This window comes from Pungitius pungitius, chromosome 7 (genome assembly GCF_949316345.1).
Source record: "Pungitius pungitius chromosome 7, fPunPun2.1, whole genome shotgun sequence".
Taxonomy (NCBI): Eukaryota; Metazoa; Chordata; class Actinopteri; order Perciformes; family Gasterosteidae; genus Pungitius; species Pungitius pungitius.
The window spans coordinates 6,034,875-6,059,686 of record NC_084906.1 but is presented as its reverse complement, the minus strand read 5'-3'; the positions used below and the strand labels follow the sequence as shown (position 1 = coordinate 6,059,686).

The window sequence follows — 24,812 nt, the reverse complement described above, 5'->3', positions numbered from 1 at the left end:
TAGCGAGGTGATTTCCTGTTCATGGACCCGGTGTGTGCATGTGCATGCATGTGTGTGTGTGTGTGTGTCTGTGCATGTGCATGTGTGTGTGTGTGTGTGTGTGTATGGGATGGCAGCCAGTTGGCAGGGAGACACGGAGACAGATAAATGGGACCTTAGTAGGCTGGGATCCTCAGCACATTCATGAAAAGGAGCCATCTGTAGAGGCTGAGGAAACTACTGCAGTGTTGTGTGCATTCATGAATAAACCTTCTTGCTGCCATTCATACAAACACAATTAGGTCCATGCTTCTCCTCTGGAAGACAGGAATACATGAACACAGAAACCAGCTCTCATGCATAAACTGATATTTATACGGCCGCTAAAAGACCTTGTCAAACGCATTGTCCACATAATCACTGTGCAAAGCTAAATGGATTTATTCCTTCGCCTTCACACGATGTTAGCATGCATATGAATGCTACAATAGGGGGTCAAAAGGAGAAGCCAATAAACAAAACCTTCAAAGCGGTAATTGACACCTCTGTGTGCGCGGCAGCCAGCGGATTGTACATATGTGTCCATATGCGCAAGAGCAGATATGAAAAGAGTCTTCAGAACTAGGGTGTTTGTTAAAGTATGTAAATGTGTGTGTGTGTCCTCTTTGGTTGCTGTGTGTGTGTGGGAGTGCTATTGAGCTATTGAGAGATATTTTTAATTCTGTGTGTCAGCTCCTCTCATCTCTCCCTGCAAGAGATATTGGAGGGAAGCTGAGAAACATTTTCCAATGCAGCTACCATTTAAGTACACGCACACATCTGGCTGCACACTCGAGTGTGCACATTCACACCAACTCGCACGAAACGCATGCATTCTCTGAACTCTTTCGTATAGCACAAGTTGATGCTTTGAAAGTTATAAATAGGCTGCCAGATTGTCGGTGTTTTCTTTTATGAGTTTCCCTGGGAGTGCTTGTGAGGGAATTTTACATGAACACAATTAAAATATGAATGTGATCCTGAATGGATACAATTTCAAATGAATGATGAGGCTTCCTGTCATGTCATAAAAAAACCACTTGAATCGTACACTAAAAGTAATAACAGATTAAAAGAATTCCAAATTCTCTTTCTTTGGTTTGAAAGGAAAGGGAGGCTTTTAATTCCCTGAGCCACGGTGACTAAAAAAATACTCCACCATAAGTTAGATAATGACTGTAATATTTCCCTGTGGAGCAGCAGTCGTCAACCTAATGACTTTCTTCCATTCAACTGCTTCAAGGAGTGTGAAAATGTCCCCGTGGACTGTGAGGAAGGATTAAGTTCATTCTAGTGGAATATAGCGCAGGATTTCCCTCAATCAGAGAGAGGGTGTGGATTTTGCTGACACTCCTGTACTTGGTGAAGCTTGTGAACAAATGACACGCAGGAGGTTGGATCCTGCGTTTATATGTTGCCACATTCATTATGAAAGATGGTCTATTTATATTTTGCTACCCAGGCATGACAGTTATCTAAACTCTAGATGTGTGCACGTATAGGTAGAAAACACGCACCATTGTTAGCGTTGTAGATTTTAACCCTTTGGGATGGAGCCTAAATGTGAGTCACAGAAAGGTTCAAATGGTTGCTTTCAGTAGGACTTTAGTTAGAAAGCAACCCAGTCTCCAAAAAAAGCGTGAAATGGCTACGTTGGTCCACCGTGATAAACGTAGTCATGTTACGTTTTCCCCCAAAATAACGTTACTATGTTACGTTTCTTTTGGCCCATTCATTTACATTGCTTTGCAAATAGGTCACGTGACTATCAAGTTTCCCGGTAGCGAAAAGAAAAACATGGCGGACGGTCAGCATAATCTCCGTGAAAAACACATTATTTTAAGAAAGCATCAGCATTTGTATGCATTTCGATGGCATTTCTAGCGAGAAGTATGCGTTATTCTTTCATAATCTTCTATCAGAGACTGTAGAAGACCTTCCGTTTATTCGTTTCTGCGAAGATTTGAGTGTCCCTTTGGGAAAGCGTGGCTACGCAACGCCTTTAACGGCGCATTATTAAAAAAACACTTCCAGTGGGGGCGTTACCGTAAAGAAGCGTTCAGCCTTAAAGCCACTAATCGCCAAACAAAACAAACTCAAAGCACTCGAATCACATTATGACTTTTTAAACATAAATTCCGTTATTTTTATGAGTTTTCAATGAAAGAATGCATCATTTCCGGGGGTAGGCATGCCCGGGACATCCCGAATTATGGGCAATTTTGATTTGTCCAGCTTTTTGACAGCTCCAGTCCCGACTTCCAATCACAGCCTCCTAAGTCAATGACGCGCCTAAAACTCTCGGATCGAACATTACGTCTTGTTTACATGGGAAAGGGGGGCGGGGCTTCGCCCTCAGAGCGGAGCGTCATTTCTCGCTCCACACGTCTCCTCTTTTTACTGGCCAGGAAAACGGGCGATCTATCCCACGTGGGTCTGGCTCCATTCCATTGGCTCTGACGAATCCATAGAGAGGCGGGACTTATAATTTGCCCGGCAAACGGAGAGATTTGAGCTGCATTGCTTCCACTGTGCGTGAAGTGGCCGTGAGGCCTCCACTAAAGTCTCTCTCTATTTGTTCTGCTTTACTCAATAAAAGTAAAACCTTTACAGATATACTGTCCACACACTAGGCTAACATAATGGAGACTTCCAGGCTTCGTCCTTTATGTTTTATGGGGATAAAGCCCCTGTAAGTAGTTTTTTCCCAAGCAAATCTGAGTTTCTTCTTTTTTTGTGTGTCCCATACAAATATCAAAATATATATACTGATTTTCACATCCAAACACACTCACTTATGTTCCCTTTTATCATGACAACAAGAAATTTCAAGATATACCTTTTGCTTTCATAAATCATACAGTTTTAGTGTGTAAATGCCCAGCAGTGTACGGTCCGAGGGCCCCTATCCGGCCACTTGTTAGATGGGTTTGATGGGTTACCGACTAAAATATATGCCCCCACCCCCTAACTTGATTTAGGTCTGTTGCCTCAGGGTAACTTGTAAATATAATAAGTCAAACAAGCAATGTAAGCATTAAGAAAGTAGTGCATTTTGAGCACATTAACCACAAATGGATTCAAACATAAATTCAAAAATATTAAACAAAGAAATGAAATGACCAACACTGTATGTACAAAATCCACATACAAAACATGTAAACTTAAAGGGCTTGTTTGTGTCAAATTTTATGGCATACACATTCAACTGGCCTACAATAACCTGAAGAATGTCTTAAAATACTGAAGGGGGGGACATGATATCATTAGAAATGTTATGCCAGAGGGAGCACAGAATGTATTGTGGGGTGTTCAACAAGGAGGATTTTCAACCTCTACTATGTCTCCATCCTCATCTTGATCGACAGACTCACTGTCACTATCATCAGACATGCGTTATCCTAGTTTTAGTGTGTAAATGCAATTTCCAGCATGAGACCTAAAAAACGCCTACAGGAATAAAAGGGTTAAACCAGATACAACTTGCTTGTTTGACTTATTTGACTTATTATATTTACAAGTTTCCCTGAGGCAGTTAGGGGGTGGGGGCATAAATTTTAGTCAGTAACCCATCCAACCCATCTTAAAACTCAGTCGAAGGAGTCTAACGCCGGAGTCACAGGGTGCAACAAAACTCTGTAGTGAAAAAAGTGAAGGCCGAGGCATGCTGGGTGAGGTGCGATCCCGGCCCTTTTGGGACAGTGTTGTGCCTGAACGCGTTCATAAACTTGTTGATATTTTGGGCGAACGTGAACTCAACGTACTGTATTAATGCCCGATGAACGTCACTGTTCTCGTTCATTCTGGTGTCTATGAACGGCGCGTTCGTTCAGCTTAACATCGTTCAATGGGGTACCAGATTTCTATAGAAAACACACCATAAACGCGCATTAATAAGTGTAGCAAAGAGGCGGCAGTTAATAATTTTAAAGAGTTTATGAAGTTACTGACAAGGTCGGTGAGGATGGGAGGAATCTGACCTTTCTTTGCAAACATTTGCACCTTAATGATTACTGTCCTGTTTTTCTTTTAATAATTCCTTATTTAAAAAAGACCATTTAAGCAGCATGTGTTTGAGAATGTAGTGTAGGGGTAAACTCTGCAACTGCTGCTAGTGTGGAGTGAATAGACAGCAACATAGCATCAAAGAATCATTAGGGAAATGCTGTCCCCTCAATGCTAATGTAAACCCTGGTTGGATAAGGATTCAAATTGGATAAGAAGATTAAATCTGATGCATCGCTTCAGTGTTAAAACTGATAAAATAATTGCTGTCTGTGGTTCTGGGCTGTGGCAATAATTTTAAAAAAAAATAGCTCGCAGCAACGTATGGAAAAAAAGAACTGAACTAGTTCATTTTTTGGAACCGTGAACTTAGTTCAAATATTTTGAATTATGAACTGAACTAGTTCCTTTTTAAAATTTGTAAACTAAACTTTGAACTAGTCAATGTAGAAAGTAAACTTTCCCAACACTGGCTATAGGACCCCGGAAGATGATGAACTATGCCTGGGAAGGGCGAAGCCATGCCGGTACGAACATGATGTGCAAATTAGTCGTCAAATCAAAGTATAGTAGTGATAGACTAATCGAACCATCTAACAAGTGGCCCGATAGGGGCCCCCGGACCGTACACTGCTGGGCATTTACACACTAAAACTGTCATATTTATGAAAGCAAAAGGTATATCTTGAAATTTCTTGTTGTCATGATAAAAGGGAACATAAGTGAGTGTGTTTGGATGTGAAAATCAGTATATATATTTTGATATTTGTATGGGACACACAAAAAAAGAAGAAACTCAGATTTGCTTGGGAAAAAACTACTTACAGGGGCTTTATCCCCATAAAACATAAAGGACGAAGCCTGGAAGTCTCCATTATGTTAGCCTAGTGTGTGGACAGTATATCTGTAAAGGTTTTACTTTTATTGAGTAAAGCAGAACAAATAGAGAGAGACTTTAGTGGAGGCCTCACGGCCACTTCACGCACAGTGGAAGCAATGCAGCTCAAATCTCTCCGTTTGCCGGGCAAATTATAAGTCCCGCCTCTCTATGGATTCGTCAGAGCCAATGGAATGGAGCCAGACCCACGTGGGATAGATCGCCCGTTTTCCTGGCCAGTAAAAAGAGGAGACGTGTGGAGCGAGAAATGACGCTCCGCTCTGAGGGCGAAGCCCCGCCCCCCTTTCCCATGTAAACAAGACGTAATGTTCGATCCGAGAGTTTTAGGCGCGTCATTGACTTAGGAGGCTGTGATTGGAAGTCGGGACTGGAGCTGTCAAAAAGCTGGACAAATCAAAATTGCCCATAATTCGGGATGTCCCGGGCATGCCTACCCCCGGAAATGATGCATTCTTTCATTGAAAACTCATAAAAATAACGGAATTTATGTTTAAAAAGTCATAATGTGATTCGAGTGCTTTGAGTTTGTTTTGTTTGGCGATTAGTGGCTTTAAGGCTGAACGCTTCTTTACGGTAACGCCCCCACTGGAAGTGTTTTTTTAATAATGCGCCGTTAAAGGCGTTGCGTAGCCACGCTTTCCCAAAGGGACACTCAAATCTTCGCAGAAACGAATAAACGGAAGGTCTTCTACAGTCTCTGATAGAAGATTATGAAAGAATAACGCATACTTCTCGCTAGAAATGCCATCGAAATGCATACAAATGCTGATGCTTTCTTAAAATAATGTGTTTTTCACGGAGATTATGCTGACCGTCCGCCATGTTTTTCTTTTCGCTACCGGGAAACTTGATAGTCACGTGACCTATTTGCAAAGCAATGTAAATGAATGGGCCAAAAGAAACGTAACATAGTAACGTTATTTTGGGGGAAAACGTAACATGACTACGTTTATCACGGTGGACCAACGTAGCCATTTCACGCTTTTTTTGGAGACTGGGTTGTAGAAAGACTTAAAGTGTATTTCAAGCTGCAGATTACAACTCTAAATCACATTGCAGTCCATACGTCACATCATGTAAACGCTTTTCTGTTAAAGCAGCTGCCTCTTGACAACGCAAATTCTATGGATTTTAAGTTGTGGAAGGTTATCTACAGTAAATGGTGTGATTTTGATACTTTACTTTATTATTTCCATTTTAAGCTACTTTATCCAAATATCAATTTTCAGAGAGTAATTTCTCACTTTTTGCATATATCGGATATAAAGAGCTTTAGTAATGCTTGATAACATTTTTCCCTTTTTTTACAGCTTTGTTTGCGCAGTTCAAAAAAACAAAGTACAACGAGCTCAAGAGCTTTTCAGTTGCTCTGCAGACTTAAATTTGAGTTTCCTCTCAGGCAGGCTCAGCATAGAAATGTCCCAATACTGTTCATTTAGTCTACATTTTTGCAAATAAATAAACAGTTCCCCCTCATGCCTTTTAATGGTTTCTAATGTCAGGATGGCTTAACCACGTTAAGAGGAGGTCAATTGGAAAACAAGTGCACTGGAAATGTTCATGATATACAACGACCCACAGAATTAACAGAGATAACATCAAAGACTGAACATCTCTCTCAATCTTGGACAACCATGTTACGACCTTTAAATTAGAAATAAAAGCCATGACCTTGTGAATAGAGAGCTTCAAAAAAATATAACCAGTCTGAGAGCACTGTTTTTGATTACTTCCTGCTGGATGAAAATATTTTGAGAGACGGGAGAATATTTCTTAAGTATAATTTTGTTATTTAATGACACTTAGTAAAGTGTGTGTACTGCAGGTGTGTTTTTGGTGGTTTATAATGTTTATTATGTTCACAGAATTATGTAAAAGACACAAAAATAAAAATATCTATGTATCCTTCTATTTAGGACAGACTTTGAGTAAAAATGTGAATTTCAGGATTTGAATATTAGGTGAATAAATTATTAAAAGGACAGTCTTTCAGTGAACAAATGTAATTTATGTGATTAATAAGTTAGCTTAAAAGTATTTGGGCTCTGCATAAGAAAAATACAGCCCTCCCACTGACAGCACGAGTTACATCGCTAGGAAGCTACAGAATAATATGAAGAACTAAATCACTTACCGAATCCACTTTTAAATCATCATTGTAATGCGTTTCTAAAAAACTAAACCGACTCGGATGAAGCTCCCTGCTCCTAACGAACTGATGTGAACACAAGTTTAGGAGGGTTTTCTCTTGCAGTGCCTCCTCTGCGTGAGCATTTGTAGGATGTCATTACTTTATGGTGAGGTATCAGACGGTGGCCCGTCTGATCAATGGAGGAGCCGGAGGAACCCTCGGGATCCCACAATCAACCTGACACATGAAATATTCAGCAGCAGCTCACGTTCCACAGGGTGGGGGAAACCTAACCACAAACCACCGGGAGCTCGGCGTGTGTCTGCGTGTGTTTCACAGTCAACGCGGGCACTTATCCCCTCAACAGATTATAGCTGCACACATGAAATATTAAAGGCCGGTGTGAATTATTGAGCCCGATCAATGTTTGCGGAACAGAGATCTCGGTTGGCTGAGGAGGGGCTCGTGCTTTGGGGGATGAATGGATAGATGAGCGGCATTCTGCAGTGGTTTACACAGGTACTGATGACTAACTCACATGTTGCAAGCTGACCAGCATCACTTTGATGTAATCTATTGTTATTTCATCCGAATGGATCTCAATGACAGCTTGTGTTTGTTTTTCGAACTGTCAAAGGTTTTCCACAAAACACGGTCCAACTGGAAGATCTCCTGCCAGCTATCTTTTTAAGTCAATGACCTAATTAAGAACAATTTTTAAAAGCCCAAATCAGATTCAATATCAGCCAAAAGCTGGCGAGTAACGATCGACGTGCATAGGCTTCTTTTTCGTCACAACCTTTTTTTTTCTGGGAGGGATTGGAGTATCCCACCAAACTGGGGTAAAAGATGCAAAACCATGAATTTAGTGTTTCTGGGTGTGTACTTCGATGTGAGAGCAACACCAATCCCCAATGTGGCCAGACAAAGCAAACCCTCTGGTTCCCACACTCTTTAAAGCAGCTGGACTTCGTAGTCACTTTGGCCTTTAGCTTCTGTACTGTGTGTTTTTACTGTGAAACTTTTTGAGCGCTGCGCAGTTATGAGCATGATTTTAAAAAAAATCCTTGAGTGTTTCGCTGAGCCCATAGAAAGTGGGCAAGTTTGAGCGTTATTTACACTTGCTTTGAACTTTGAGGAGCTGTGAGAATGCATGCTTGCAGCAAGGAGAAAACGTTAGCTGATTCCCTTGAAGAAAAAAAAAATTCCCTTGAATTATTTAAACCTGAGCAAAATGTTTTGAAAAGGAAAACTGTTGTTGGCCCAAACATGCATTTTTTCCTATCCCTCCAACACAGGGACCCAGGATTCAAACCTGCATTTTCAATTCTACAGAGATAATTTCATTTAAAATCCAGAAGACAGAGCCAACACCACAAAAAATATGTCACTGTCTAAACACTCCACTGTTGGTTTTTCCTGCTCTCTCTCTCTCTCTCTCTCTCTCTCTCTCTCTCTCTCTCTCTCATAACACACACACACTCGCACAAACACAAACACAGTCATATAGACACACTCACAGGCAGAGCAGCTGTGAACCCCACATCTGATTATGTTATTGACACTGAGCAGGAAACACAAGTGGAAGCGTGCCTACTCTGAGTGTAAAATCCACAGAGGACGAGGCTTCTCCATCACATTAAATGAAATGACTGCTTCACATCTTGGCAGCTGCACCACGTGCAGGAAACCAAACAGGCAGATAAGCGCAGTGGAGCCTCGCAGTTCACTAATCGGTTTGTTCATCTTGGTAATACAGCCCGCTGGTTTGCTAGCCTCAGTTGTGCCAGAGCCTTCTCTTAACCCCCCCCCTCCCCCTCTCCTCCCCCCTGGGTCCGAGCTACAACTGATGATTAGCATTTACATAATGAGCTAAATGTTAGCTGCTGCCTTTAACTGCTACTGCTCAGCTGTGAGGGGCGAACTAACCTGACCTCCACAGAAACAAGCTGAAAGGCTGGAGGGAGATCATGTTCATGTGAAATAATTTTAAAAAACACATTTGTTTTAAATATTATATACATTTTATTGTTAACAATTGTGTGTTTGTGCTTGTGTATTGTGGCGATAAATGGCTTCTGATTCTGATTCGGATCAAAGCCCGTTATATCTTCGTGATCTGTGCTCTAGAGCTCCATTCATTTCCATTAACACCATGAACTCATCGATTAGCCGCACTTTTGCCCACATGTCACTCGTCACCATGAACACACACATGCATTTTTCCTTTTTTCTCTTAATCACCAAGCATTGTTACTACAAATAAACAAAAGGTAATCAATAACTGGGAGATGCCTCTCACAGGCCAGTACCTTCACTATGATCCCTGATTAGTTGAGTGTACTATGAAGTTGTGTGGAAACCTGTTGCAGATATCTAATTCAACTTATTAGTGCGAAGTTAAAACTTATTCAATGGTGATTTCAATGCTCTTTAAGATGATTGTACAAATGTTGAATCATGGAGTTTTTTGTTAAGCTATTTTAACTAAACAAAGCTGTAGATAATAGGACTAAATATATATATATCATAGAACATTTTTAGATAAATGAAAAACTCCCTTCAGGATCAGTGATCAGTGTGATGTTTACAAGCTGGACCTGTACATTATTTTAAATTTTTTTTGTCAGAAACATTATACCAAAAATATGGCAATTTGCTTTCTTGTTGAAGGTTCAATAAGAAATGATGAATACCATTCCAATGTCTGAGTGCTAAATATGAAGATTCAGCCAGCAGCTGGTTATCTTACCTTAAAGAATCCAAAACAATTACTGACTCCGTCCGTAGATGATAAAATATTGATGAAATTGCACTTCTTGTTTCTTGTTCTTCTGCGTTTGTATCCTTATGGTTGAAATGCACTTATAGTAAGTGGCTTTGGATAAAAGCGTTCGCTAAACGACATGTAATGTAATGTAATTCCTACCAGGACCTCTAAATGACAGATTACATCCAATTTCATAAATCTGCATATAAATTCAAGTGAAGGTATTTGTCACTTTTCGGGGGGTTGTGGACTATTTATTGAATGGAACCAGTTGCCAGGCAACCAGCGGCGACTAGGAAGTTACTGGTCATGAAGAAGAAATATTCCGACACGTGACTGAATTGTCATATGAATAGTGAACAGTGTGCTTTTTGTACAGCGAACAAGATATAACTTAATAATGAGCAGCTGCTGGCTTCAAAAATGTCCTGTTTGGACATCAGATCGTCATAAATCTTTTTTTTGCAACTACTGGCAAGAAAGCAACATTGGTGTCACGTTGTTCCTTTAAGCCCCAAATATCCCAGAAAATAAAATGCACAGGTTCAAAATGGTTTGTCATTGGATAAAACAGCACCCTCCTGTAGCCCAATTAATTTTCTCCTGTAAACAAGTCACAAAGGATCCTCCTCCTCCTCTCTATCACAATCTGTCTTCTCAAAACACGGACAGCTTGCCTGACCGCCTGGAATACACATTCGGATCTGCTTGTCACTTCACATCTCCCTCGTTTTCCTCTCCCCCCTGTCCACCTCTATGTGCCTTGCTCTGTTCCTCATAATCTCTCTCCCCCTCCACGTGAGCACGCTACCCCGATAGAGAGGTCCTGCTTTTAATTCTTCAGCCAAGGGACGACCAAGATGGATGGGGGGGGCTCTAAATCGAAAGAGTTGGGGCTCTAAATGTAAACAGTGGAAAGCAGAGCGGCTTAAGAGGGCTATAAATAGAGCGATAGAGCAAGAAAGGGAGCAAGCAGGAGAGAGATAGAGCAAGAAAGCTTAGCTTACAGAATAAAAATTGCTTCCGACAGTCAGGGATTAGTGCTTCCCCGGAGGATTTTCACTCCAAAACCCAATCTGGGGTGATGGGAAGAGTACCAGCCTCAGTCATTTTAATTCAGTTAAAACCTGGCCAACAGGCAGGCAATAACCAGCGTCGATGCATGTTCAAATGCAATCATACAGAAATATACATACATATGCATGCTTAGCTGTAGGTAATAGAAAGTCAAGCAGGACAGGTGGGGCGTGTCGGGTTTGGGGGGAAAAAGGAGAATATGGATTTAGAAATGTGGTTCACTCCCTGTGAGCTGTTGCAGATGTAAAGCTGTGGGTTTGGGTAAAAGTAAGATGCACACACAAATGATACAATGTATGTACGCGCACATTCACACACACACACACACACACACACACACACATACACACACGCCTGTGAGCCTCATTACCGGAAGATTACTCAGCACCTGATCCAGCTAAGCTCGTTAAACAACCCTGTTCTGCAGCAAACACACACACACACAGACACTGAGTGAGGTGCTAAGAATAACAATGGCTGTACAAAATAATAAGAGATCAGTAGGAACATCCAGAAATAGAAATTGCATGTTTTTGCTGTCCAATTAAATATATATATATATATATATATATATATATATATATATATATATATATATTTGATGAATTGCAAAGCGGCATTTAGCATTGTTTAGCTAATCAGGGATAGAAGTAATTCAAAACACGCTGTCAGTACATTATATTACATGTCATTTAGCTGACGCTTTTATCCAAAGCGACTTCCAATAAGTGCATTTCCACATAGAGACACAAACTCTCTGCAGTCCTGATGTCCTCAGAGAGCTCGTTCCACCATCTGGGAGCCAGGACAGCGAAGAGTCGCGATCTCACCGAGTGCTTTTCTCTCAGTGAGGGAGGAACAAGCAGCTTGTGTGCGGGTTGTTGTAGGACCCGATCCATTCACAGCATGGTATGTGAGAACCAATGGTTCTGGATGCGGGCAGCCACTGGTAACCAGTGAAGAGAACGGAGAAGCGGTGTGGTGTGGGAGAATTTCGTAAGGTTGAAGACCAGTGGAGCTGCTGCATTCTGGATGAGCTGCAGAGGTGGGATGGCGGCAGCAGGGAGACCTGCCAGGAGAGAGTTACAGTAGTCAAGGCGGGAGATGACAAGATCCTGAATCAGTACCTGCGCCGCCTTCTGAGTGGGAAGGGCTCGTATTCTCCTGATGTTGTAGAGCGTGTACCTACAGGATCAGTACCCACAAGTACCTGCGTAACTTTTTTTGACCTGACTGTTGGCCGGCCGTATCTGCTTTGTTTTTGTTTGTTCTGCCCACAGGGTCACCACCTCAAGTAAACCCCCCCACAACGCGGTCTCCCTGCACGTGGTACCATCACTCCTCCTGCCCTCCTCACAAATTCCCTTCAGGACCCCGACACCTAACAGTTCCAACCGAAGGAAAGACAAGGCGCCCTGACGTCGCTTCCCCTTACTTTGATGTTTTGGCCGACGGCTGCCGACAAGACACGAAGACACTGAGTAACATTTATCATCCCGTGTGAGTCGTGTTTGTCTCTAACTTTAACTTATGCTCTCTTTAGATCCGGTTTGGTCTGCACCAGCGCCTAGGATACAAATTGCACTGTTGAGCTTCTACTTTTCTTGACCAGCAACTTTCTAGCTGTGTCCGCTGTTTGTTGCTGAGACTGAAACTGTAGAGGCTGAAGGGACATTGAATGTGTTGCTGAACCCGAACCATGAGATGTGAGAGTGCCCTTCATCCTAATCAAAGCCTTTTGGATCCTCTGACAAAACAAGGTTTTATCTCTCAGTTGATCGAAGGTTTTGGAGATAAATGTGCACGAGTGTAGGTCCAGAGGGTCATGCACCCTTGTATTGCCGTGTGCGAGTGTCACGGTTTGGTTCTGCTCTGTCTTATTTTGTAGTTTTCATGTCTCTTGTGTTCCTGGGTAACTTCACTTCCTGCCTTGTCCCGTGATTGCCTGAGTGTTTCCACCTGTGTCCAATCACCTGCACCTCCCTTGTGTATTTAAGCCCTGTGTGCCAGTTGTCCTTTGTCGCGTCATTGTCTTCATGTCGACGGTTCATGTCAAGTCTGTTGGTGTCTCAAGTCCAGGTCCCAGGTTTTGTTTTTGGCTCCTTCCTATCTTTTTTGGTTGGAGTGATTTTGATTTAGAGTTTTTTGACAATTAAAGTCCTTTTATTTTCTCATTACTCTGCATCTGAGTCCTCCCTTGCCCTCGCACCAGCCGTATTGACAGAATGACGCGACACAGAGAGGACTCAGCAGAGGACGATGTTGAAAACCCTTTTTGGGGAACCCGTCTGGCCTTTGGTGGGCCACGCAGTGTGCAGCTGGCTGCCCGGCGTAAGGCCAACCACGGCTCGCCAGCAGGCTCCGGGCGGTGTTCCAGTCACCACCCTCGCCCCTCTCCAGACTCAGGTTGGGCCTCGCCGATGGAGGCCGGCGTCCAGCCCCCGGTCCTCAGCACACGCTGGAAACAGGTGCTGGAGCTGGCCGCCCGCCTCCAGGCCAGGTACGACCCCCACGCCCTGGACCTCCGCATTCGGCGGCAGCGACGGCGCCAACCACGCCCGTCTCCGCCCGAACCGGCCCCAAGACCCACGCCCCCAGCTCCAAGACCCACGCCCCCAGCTCCAAGACCCACGCCCCCAGCTCCAAGACCCCCGCCCGTTCCGGCCCCCAGACTCCAGTCTCCGCCCGTTCCGGCCCCAAGACTCCAGTCTCCGCCCGTTCCGGCCCCAAGACTCCAGTCTCCGCCCGTTCCGGCCCCAAGACTCCAGTCTCCGCCCGTTCCGGCCCCAAGACTCCAGTCTCCGGCCCCGTCCCCACGGCCCCCGACCATGACCCCTCCAGGCCCGTCCCCACGGCCCCCGACCATGACCCCTCCAGCCCCGTCCCCACGGCCCCCGACCATGACCCCTCCCTCCCACCCTCTTGGGACCGCCTGGAAGTCGGTCCTTGAAGGGGGGGTGGGGTCAGGGGTTGGGTCGGCGCCCCACGCCACGACGACGCCGGAGCCGCACAGCTCGGCGCCCCCCGCCACGACGACGCCGGAGCCGCACAGCTCGGCGCCCCCCGCCACGACGACGCCGGAGCCGCACAGCTCGGCGCCCCCCGCCACGACGACGCCGGAGCCGCACAGCTCGGCGCCCCCCGCCACGACGACGCCGGAGCCGCACAGCTCGGCGCCCCAAGCCACGACGACGCCGGAGCCGCACAGCTCGGCGCCCCAAGCCACGACGTCGCCGGAGCCGCACAGCTCGGCGCCCCAAGCCACGACGTAGCCGGAGCCGCACAGCTCGGCGCCCCACGCCACGACGACGCCGGAGCCGCACAGCTCGGCGCCCCAAGCCACGACGTCGCCGGAGCCGCACCGCTCGGCGCCCCCCGCCACGACGACGCCGGAGCCGCACAGCTCGGCGCCCCAAGCCACGACGTCGCCGGAGCCGCACAGCTCGGCGCCCCAAGCCACGACGTCGCCGGAGCCGCACAGCTCGGCGCCCCAAGCCACGACGTCGCCGGAGCCGCACAGCTCGGCGCCCCAAGCCACGACGTCGCCGGAGCCGCACAGCTCGGCGCCCCAAGCCACGACGTCGCCGGAGCCGCACAGCTCGGCGCCCCAAGCCACGACGTCGCCGGAGCCGCACAGCTCGGCGCCCCACGCCACGACGACGCCGGAGCCGCACAGCTCGGCGCCCCAAGCCACGACGTCGCCGGAGCCGCACAGCTCGGCGCCCCACGCCACGACGACGCCGGAGCCGCACAGCTCGGCGCCCCAAGCCACGACGTCGCCGGAGCCGCACCGCTCGGCGCCCCACGCCACGACGACGCCGGAGCCGCACCGCCCGGCGCCCCCCGAGACCCTGAGGCCCGGTCGCCGACCCGGCAGACCCCCCGAGACCCCGAGGCCCGGCCGCCGACCCGGCAGACCCCCAGAGCACCCCACGCCCGGCCGCCGCCCCGGCAGACCCCCAGAGCACCCCACGCCCGGCCGCCGCCCCGGCAGGCCGCCGGACCATAGCTGTCGGGTCCCCACCCTCCCGCCCCTTGTCTGATTTTCATGGTTCTGCCCCCCTTTAGGACCGTCTGGAATTCGGTCCTTGAGGGGGGGTTCTGTCACGGTTTGGTTCTGCTCTGTCCTATTTTGTAGTTTTCATGTCTCTTGTGTTCCTGGGTAACTTCACTTCCTGCCTTGTCCCGTGATTGCCTGAGTGTTTCCACCTGTGTCCAATCACCTGCACCTCCCTTGTGTATTTAAGCCTTGTGTGCCAGTTGTCCTTTGTCGCGTCATTGTCTTCATGTCGACGGTTCATGTCAAGTCTGTTGGTGTCTCAAGTCCAGGTCCCAGGTTTTGTTTTTGGCTCCTTCCTATCTTTTTTGGTTGGAGTGATTTTGATTTAGAGTTTTTTGACAATTAAAGTCCTTTTATTTTCTCATTACTCTGCATCTGAGTCCTCCCTTGCCCTCGCACCAGCCGTACTGACAGCGAGAAATGATGTGAGAAGTGTGTGTGTACAGTAACAGTGCTGCAGGCTTGCCTCTGCTGCGGCGCTGCACACATCTTAGTTACCACAGTAACACATTACCACTCACCATGCTGCAGCCACAAATATATATATATTTATACCAGAGGTGGGAACAAGTCACTGTTATGCAAGTCACAAGCAAGTCTCAAGTCATTGCCCTCGAGTCCCGAGTCAAGTCGAGTCAAAGACGAAGCAAGTCCCAAGTCGAGTCACAAGTCAAAGCCAACAAGTCTCAAGTCGAGTCACGAGTCGTACCATTTTAGTTTCGAGTCATTTCGAGTCATTTTATTATAGTGGAGACGGGGGAACCCTGTGTGATGGTGCGCTGCCTCACAGACCTAGACTACGAAGGGAAGGGTAATGGTGGATCGACTGTGACTGTGTTATAGTACTGTAACGCTCACCCCAATGCTGCAGCGTAAATAAGGAGGCGATCGCTTGCAACTCCGCTGCATTTATTTATATAAAACAACTCAACTTCGGTCACTGTTGGCCGTCACCACGCCGAACGAACACTTCCGCATTCACGGCCCCCCAAAACTCGGGTTGTCTCGCGAAACTACAGCTGGTAACAGCATAACGTGAACACATGCAACATCTGCATAACTGATTAACTAATAACATTAACTCAGCTCATTACACTACTTTAAAACGGACGTTGACATAATGTTGGCGAGGATTTCCATCGGAGTCTGAATCCGGGTTCAAAAATCCCGATTTTTGTAACCATGAACGAGCTGTCTCGTTGATACGGTCAAATGGACTGCAGTGATTGGATGTCGTGCAGGCAGCGCGCGCTCTCTGCATACAGGTGGCGCATATTTTTTTGACAGATGCAGATAAACAGAGCGGCGCGGTGGTGTGAAAATGTTTTCCCCCAGTTTTCATGGGAAGTAGCAAGTCTTCTCGAGTCAAAAGGCTCGAGTCCAAGTCAAGTCACGAGTCATCGGTATTCAAGTCCAAGTCGAGTTGCAAGTCTTTGTACGTTTTGTCGAGTCGAGTCTCAAGTCATCAAATTCATGACTCGAGTCTGACTCGAGTCCAAGTCACATGACTCGAGTCCACACCTCTGATATATACATATATGTATGTGTGTGTGTGTGTGCTTCCAAGCTTCAATCTTTACAAGGAACAATGTGATTGTTAAAAGGGACAACATTTTGTGAAGCCATTTTTTAACAACACTTAAATATTTGTGACAAACTGGAACTTTTTAAATTAGAATGAGAAGACAAAAAAATTGCAATTTTTTTTAAAAGTGGGAACATTTTACTCGAAGATAATAATTTATCTGCGGTTCACCTCTTTAAAGTGCAGTTTGAGTGTAAGTAATTGCTGCGGTTAGTCCTACTGTGGCCCCGTGGTAGCGGCGTTGGTGGTTCAATCCCAGTTCCTCCCAGTGTGTCCTCCCAGTGTCTGAATGCTATGGGCGGGTGACACTGTGTATGGAGGCTCCTGCCATCAGTGTATGAATGGGAGAGTGTTGAAGCGCTTTGAATGTTCTGCAGTCTATTAAGTCAAAGGTCCTCACAAAATTCATTTGCACGCATTTAATTACAAACGTGCATGAATATTTGCCACACAGACATTAGGACATGCACTTATCAATATAGGGTGATTTTTACATTACCTGTAACACTGAAGCTTCTAAATGAAAACTTCCTCAAACAGTCTGTAAGGAACCTGAAGAGAAATCAAAGAATCAACCACTGCACCTTTTTTTAGAGTATATATAGAGTATAATTAGATTGAGCAGCTAAATAAGGCCTAAATAAATTGAGAACAAGCATTGTCTCATCTTCTAATTTTATTGTTATAGACGTTGAATGTCAAAGTTTAATTGGATCATAGAAGTGGAAGCATCAAACATGGTTCTCCGCACTGCTTTGACAACTTTTTAAAGTTTATTATTTCATAATAAATGGTTACTTGAACATTTCCTTAGTGCAATGTCACAACCATAAACAATGATAATTCAGTATTTAGTGTTTTCATCCAAGCTCAGTGATACAATCATGCAGAATACACACTAATCATTTCATACTCACGCATTAGCTTTAAGTGTGAGGCTGGACCTTATTTTCACTAGATTCTGTTATAGTAGTTTAATAACCTGTATAACAATGCATCCTATTTCATACATTGGTTGCATCTTTTACAAATGTAGCTGACTTAAAAGTGCAATACTCAAATGTAGTAGAGTACATGTTATAGTACGTGAGCCCTCTAGGGCAGAACTTTGCTGTTGGGCCGTTATCGACTACTTTCCCGCTTAGTTAGGGACCTTCCCAAAATGCTCCCACTAATAATTAAACCAATGGAGGAAGAATTGTTGTTTTCCTGAAAGTTAAATGAACCATGCTCCTATATGTACAATACACACAAAGCTACAATAAATATGGTGGATAGCCTCTATAAAAGGATTACAATTCTTTAAGGGTTATGCATGGGCATTTTTTCTTTCAAATGTAAAGGAAATCTCCTAAAATGGCTACAGCTGCATGTTGGTATACTTCTTGAGGCTGATGAGGGCGGTGTGCTGATAGGATAAAGCACTTGTATTTTCAATCCATTACACTCTGACCTACATATTCCCTTTGCTTTTCTTCTCCACGTCGTTTCTGTCTCTCTACCCGCTCGCTCTGGCAGAGCAACTCAGATTGGTGTGAAATCGGCGCCTAACAGGCGGGAAATTGTCTCTGTTATTTGTGGAGCCGTGTCGCGGGGGGGGGGGGGGGGGGGGGGGCGTCGGACCATCGGCCTCCCTCTAATGAGCGGGCGATGGAGGCGTCTAGAACGCGGCGCGCATGGCAGAGGTACAGATGAGAGCGCAGGGGGAAAACAGCTCTTCAAAAAAGGTGAATGGCAGAACACAGGGAGGAGAAAAGAAAAGGCGAAATGGTGTCGCATTCGCCACACTGTGGCCGAGCGGGGATGTGTCAGGAACAACGCGGTCCATTTCAGAGAGGCTTCAGAGACGGATTCCAAAGCTCAACTTCTTTTGAAACCTGGAAAAAGATTGCTTTAAAAAAAAAAAAAAAAAAAAAAGTCCACTTTCTAGTCTCAAGTAGGATTTTTTTTATTGAACCATCGATCCACCTGCACCCAAAGGTCCTGTGCAGTCAGCCTATCATTTTCTTGTCATGTTTTGGTCGCCGTGGCACGTTTCATGCATACAGACCATCGCATCAATGTTTTTATGCCATGCAACACAAATGTGTTTAACAGTTCATTCATTTGAACAAATCAAAATTCAGCTTTACAGTCTTGGCTCGTAGTTGCTGGTAACTGCAGTGATTCCCAAAGCAGGGGATGCTTTCCTCGCATGTAGCGCGGCACCATGACGTACAAGAACACCGCTCTTGGCATGCGCACTGTGTGTTGATGTTGAGACAATGGAACAAAAGGGGGGGGGGGGGGGGGGTTGTCGGTTGTGGCCGAGCATTAAAGTGTCAAGCTACAAGAAAAACGCCTACCGGAGAGCACATAGAGGAGGGGTAGAGTCCATTTTCACTTCTACACTGGTACCATCGTCCCCACCTGCTGCATTATTGAAGCTCGGTCCTTTCTGATCCAGACTGTTATAGATACATGCATGCAAGGACCCTGAGGACGCTCTGCGGGGACACCCTTTATCTCCTAGACGATACCTTTACTCATTTTAAATGAATGGGATGTTCTAGTTATCTACAGGAAATAATATGTGGTCAAAAAAATTCCTCATAGCTTCCTTACTGGTTTCCCTGGTTTAACTGAGCTCACTCATGCCCACTGGAAGGCATCATACACAGTATTCACCACAGTCCATAAATTCACACAACACCAAATCCAAACACACACATCCATTGGAAGGAGGCTCCTTCAATCTGCCATCCTGAGATGTCCCAGCTCACGCAGCAGTGGCTAAACACTGTCCCCTACAGTCGGACTATCACTATTCACTCACTGCTGTGTTGGCATCACTGTCCTTTTCACAGCTAGGTTGTATCAAAGGGCAGTTGATAATCTTGCCATGGCTCACCAACTAGTTTTACAATTACAACTCTTAAATGTGGCACTTGCTGCAGTCCGCACAGAGAGCTGGTTTCATTTGCCATTGTAGTGATATCTGCTACCATTCTTAAAATGTAGGAAATCCTTCAAATCTGTCATCGACTAATTAACAGATGAAAGACAAAAAGTCTCAAGACAAATGTGTGTACAGTATATTATAGTCTACATACTTGTCGCTGTATGTTTGATCTGCATTAGCTTGAACCACCACACCGCTCATTACATTCAACCCACTCATTTTGGTATTTGTACAAATGAAGCCCTCCACGGTTGGACAGTGTGCAGCTGACGTCCAGGACTCATGTTGGTTCCGCCTCGTGGCGTGCCAGCGCGGGAGGTAACGTGGTCCCACAGGGCCCGTGGAAGTGGAACCTGAAACATAAAAGGGGAGATGCATGTCGTCTGTAAACGTGACACAAATGAGTGACGCCTAACGATGCGCACGTACAGAGTGCGTGTGGGAGGAAAATGACACGTACTTGAATTTCATGGTGGCCGGTGTGTTTTCCATGTTGAATTCGGCCACAGGGACCCCTCTGGCTGCCACCTGAGGAGCCAACATTGCTGCTGGATACACAACGGATGAAGTGCCAACCTGCAGTCAGAGTGTAGTTGGAAATGTAAACACATTTAAAAATGACTTGGCACATTTTTGTGTTCTTCGAGTATTGGCACATTCCATCCCTTCCATTTTAAACAAAATATATTTGAAATATTCATTAGTAAAATGTTTTCTTTTTACATTTAAGGTTCAGTATTTTTTCTTCTTCACTTGCTATATTTAACGTGGCCGCTGTGTATCAAAGAACCGAGAAATGAACTTTATTCTGATCTTTAATATCATAAACTTTTATAGGACCAACGAGTGGAGATGTTGTTAATCCGGAAGCTTTAAAGAGGATGTCTGTATTAAAGAGTCACTCATTTAGGACAATACCAACACCGTAAAGGGATATAAACTGATATAACTTGTATGAACTTATGTTTACATGGTACTAAATTAACCATCCTCCAAATACCTTGGAACCTTTTATGACAAAATAAACACTTTTACAATTTAACATCAGGATGGAAATAAAAAGGGCCGCTTTGTTTGTGGCAATGGTATTTTTCATAGATTTTCGTTGTGGGCACACACACACACGCACACGCACACACACGCACCACAAGGCAGAGGTCACAGCTGTCCAACACTTTCTCTGCGCGAGTGAGGATGTCCGAGTCCAGATTCTCTCCAAACCAAACCACAGCTGGTCTCAGGAGGCCGTGACAGCCTTTATGCTCACACCTGAAACGCACACAGACACACACGCTGTAAAAACAAACGAGCTCGATTGAAAAGAGCACGCAGTAAAAGAGAACATGAGTGTGTGTTACCTGGGCAGCTCCTCAACAGAGATCTGGGCATCGTTTGTGTCTGGGTCCGGAGCTCTGAGGAAGCCGTTTGGTAAAAGTTAGATTAGCCTGAAAATAAAACCATGCATAGCCATCAATGTGTGCATCCCACCAATAGTTTGGATTTGTCTTTCGGGAGACATTAATATCACTTGTACGACTGGAGATTTAATCAGAATTACTGTTAATGGTCCGGTCAGATCAGCTGTTCCATCAACGATTCGGATACTGGTGTTTAATTTTAGGATAGGACTTCCGTCATTGTGTCAACAGCAGAGACTAAATTGATTAGTGGAACATTTCAGCCATTACAAAAACTAATTTAAATGTCAGATAATTGACAGAGTGACATTTCAGTTTGGCCACAGCTTTTCCTTGTCCCTGCGTCATTCGGTGTCATTCAGCTGCTGGCTGACATCTGACAAACCGAAACCTGCTTCTTTTTTTCACTGGCATTTTGTGCCCAAATTAACGTGATCGATATCTCTGATTGCCATTGTGACTCTTCCGGGGGCCGTGGCTTGTGTTGTTGCGGCATGCTCTTTGTGTTTGTGTCGGGGCGTGTATGCTTAAAACTTGCCCCGCCCCCCGGCCCGCGATTTCTGTACAGTTCATTTTAATTTGTTAAAAAATTAAGGAAAAAAGGTCATGTGCATGTGCTACCCTTGTATGTGACGTCCTCAGAGCAGGCCCATGAAATTACAATGTGAATCCCCAGATGATGCTCTTACCCTTTGCCCTGCAGAGCCGCACAGATTGGGCTCTTGTAATTGGCAGCTTCATGACCACAGCTTATACAGCGGGTTTTAAATAGGCTTCCTGAATTAACGAGAAAAAACAGATTACATTACAATTAGCTGTTGTTTTTATCCAAAGCTGCTTACAATAAGTGAATACATCCATGTGGGCTTTCAGACCCAGAACAAGAAAGTACAATTTCTTCAAGAAAAACAAGCCACTAAATGCTATAAGTGCCTTTTTACGATATTAGTGCTGAAATAAAGAGCCGATTAGATTAGACACAAAATGAGTAGCTTTCCAGATTAATGCCGGCATTGAGTTTTCATTGTACTTGCCGTGGAGTTCCAGGATGTTGCTGGATCCGGCGCGGCGGTGGAGCTCGTCAATATTTTGAGTGATCACCGTAAGCGCGCGGCCCTGTCTGCTCAGCCGCTCCTCGCACTCGGCGATGGCCAAGTGGGCCGGGTTGGGATTTTTCGTGAGCATGACCTCGCGGCGGTAATGGTAAAACTCCCAAACACGCGAGGGATTCCTGGAGAAGGCCTCTGGGCTGGCAAGTTCCTAAAGATGAAAACCAACAAAACAAAAAAACGCCACAATGGTTTATGAGGCTGAAAAACCACCCAACCTGTTAACACGCAGGTAAAACGCATAGCAGCTGAAAATGATTATGATTCATATTACTATCGTGATAAACCAACATCTTGCTGCTCTCCCTCCCCACAGAAGCCTCTGTGGATGGTGGTTCTATCTGATGGTGGTTGTCCCTGCAATTTAATGTATTGTACATCTTTTACATTGTTCTGTACACATGACATCCATTGCAGTCTGACCATCCCGGGAGACGGATCCCTCCTCTGACGTTCTCCCTAAGGTTTCTTCCCTTTTTTCCCTCCATTGAAGGGTTTTTTTAATTTTTTGGGGAGTTTTTCCTGTGCCGATGTGAGGGTTTCGGGACAGAGGATGGTGCATGTGTACAGACTGTAAAGCCTGAGGCAAATTTGTAATTTGCAATTTTGGGCTATACAAAATAAAATGAATTGAAAAGCAACAGGGAATTAGGTATGTGGCTTTCTTCTTTAAGTAACAACTCATTTTAGCCACAAAAAAAAAATTTCAGTCAAGTTCTTGAAAGCGAGTCTGAGGTGCCCGTACATACTGCTCCACCTGACTAGGATTTGAGAATTATTCGTTAAGTCTCCTTCAAACACTCTCGGCAGGATGGAGAGATCATACATGTCATCTGGCAGGAGGAGGAGAAAAATGTTGCGGGGCATCTGACCTACTTTGCTTAGCTTGCTGCCAGCGTGACTCCACCCCAAATAAGCATCATAAACGTGATGCAAATTTGAATTATAAAAGACAGTCAAATGCGCTCAGTTGACAATATTTTAACTAGGTACACCCAGCTTGAATGAATGCAATCTGAAACAACCGTTCAACATCAATCCTTCTTTTGCCAGGTTCAAGTGTTTTTTGTTGAAAATGTATTAAAGTATTTCCTCTAAATCATTTTAAAGGCTGTGGTTTATGGTGCTGTCAGATTGCATTCCATTAAATGAATATGGGGGAGCTAAATAGCCCAAAAACCTCAGTATAATACAATACATTTGAAGGCAACCATATACTTGCATACCTGCGCTTGCCATTTTCTCCAGTAGCCTCCTGCTCCTCTGAAGGTGGGGACTCCACTCTCTGCACTCACCCCGGCTCCTGTGATGATGGCTATGTTCTTGGCCTGGGAGAAGATCTCCCTCAGTGCTGCCAGGTCTGCAAATAAACACGACCATATGCACACACACGACAATAAAAAAAGAGGCTCGTGGATGTGTGGGTGACAAATATGAGAATTGCTCAGCAGAACTGTGAAATAACCGAAGCAGTAACTGTAAAGAATTAAAAGTACCTGAACTGGGTCGGGCCATGTCTTGGCTGCACTGCGGCCTTCTCAGGTGGACACGCAGGTGGGGGTGTGTTAGGCCTCTGTAGGTGAGCTGGCGCAAAAGCATTGGGTTTAAGCTACAAGGAAACAGAAACGTGACATTTTTAGTAGAGGAAACAACTTTTTTTTAATGGCCAACATCCCTGCTTTGTTTTTTTATTTGGAATTGAGACATTTGCAAACAAAACCATTTGCTTTACTTCATTGCAAGCAATGTCCCTTCCCGTTGTCATCTTTGTTTGGATGAACAAAATGACTTGGGTAACTTGAGAAAAGTGTGTTTGTGCAGCCGTTCCTTCAGCCTCATCTGAAGATGCATTTGAAACAGAGGTCAGTGTGGTCAAAGTGGCCACATGAAGGGTCTCTCCAAAGTTGTTTTGATCTTGCGATAGAAAATCTGCTCATGCTTGCCAAAGTTGTGCAATGTTTAAAAGCGACCTGGGGCTGGCTCGCAGGTGTGCGTCCTCCAGATGCGTCACAGAGTGATCATCGAAATGAACGTAAACAAGCGCAGTTAGCACGTGTTTTGGTTTATTTAGCTAACGTGCCATTTCCTTATCCGGACACAAGCGATGGATGAATCAAGTAACAGTCATATTACGACAGATTAATAATAACAATAACAATTCCCTTCCAGTTAGCTTCAAATGAGTCAGTCGTTAGCTGGCGAGCTAACAGCCTGTCAGCAGGTTCAGAACAAGTTAGCGAACACACCAACAAAAACCAGCGAGGGCCTCACCGGCGCGCGTGCAGCTGTGTGACAGCTGTGTGATGTTATGGAAGGTTTGGTTAGAGGCGCAAACGTGACGCGACGTCTGGACCATCGGCCGAACAAAGTAGGAAGTCAGTCGCTGTTTTCTGTCTTTAAACGGCTCGGGTGATGTCATTGGCGGATTGGTTTTGCTGTGAGAAAATGCGCCAATGAGAGGCCTCCGCGAGGTGAATAACAACCATACCGACGGCCCGATGTGACCAGCAGAGGGAGCACTTGTACTCCTGTTGTCCTGTTTCTAAAAGCGCATTCACGTTGATCTGACCCCTGAGATACTTCCCGAGCTACAAGACCAAAACGTCGATTAGTTTGACGAGCTAATTTACTTATATCCATGGCCCCAAGGGGTGGATAACGTACCCAGATCTTTCAATTCTTTTTTTTCTTCTTAAAGTACAAATATTAAAGTTACAGGCCCATTTCAGAATAACGTTTCTGTAATTATCTGTAATTGCCAATGTTCATAGCTGCCAGTAATTAAATAAACATGTATTTT

The 24,812-nt window shown here is 45.1% G+C and overlaps 1 protein-coding gene across 2 annotated transcripts; it reads right to left on the bottom strand.

Annotated features, from left to right (window-relative positions):
* Positions 1–16,566: 16,566 nt before the first annotated feature.
* On the bottom strand, positions 16,567–24,784 carry sirt5 (sirtuin 5). Of its 2 annotated transcripts, none has more exons than XM_062563262.1 (9): positions 24,259–24,784; positions 23,509–23,621; positions 23,239–23,372; positions 21,934–22,163; positions 21,593–21,676; positions 20,844–20,897; positions 20,631–20,754; positions 19,946–20,061; positions 16,567–19,838 (listed from the first exon to the last, which is right to left on the bottom strand). In XM_062563262.1, exons 1-9 carry the CDS (start codon positions 24,429–24,431, stop codon positions 19,766–19,768), a joined length of 1,101 nt encoding a protein of 366 aa, XP_062419246.1. In that variant the 5' UTR covers positions 24,432–24,784; the 3' UTR covers positions 16,567–19,765. The 2 variants fall into 2 exon arrangements, with proteins under 2 accessions (XP_062419246.1, XP_062419247.1); XM_062563263.1 differs by having other exon boundaries at positions 16,568–19,838; positions 24,284–24,766.
* Positions 24,785–24,812: the final 28 nt, after the last annotated feature.

Bases quoted from the DNA above. Each gene is read 5' to 3' on its own strand.
- sirt5 (XM_062563262.1), bottom strand. From the start codon at position 24,431: ATGACATCACCCGAGCCGTTTAAAGACAGAAAACAGCGACTGACTTCC. The intron at 21,677-21,933 runs GTACAATGAAAA...TAATTCAGGAAG, and splicing joins ATCCTGGAACTCCACGGCAA to CCTATTTAAAACCCGCTGTA. The intron at 20,062-20,630 runs GTGCGTGTGTGT...CTCTGACTGCAG, and splicing joins GCTGTGACCTCTGCCTTGTG to GTTGGCACTTCATCCGTTGT.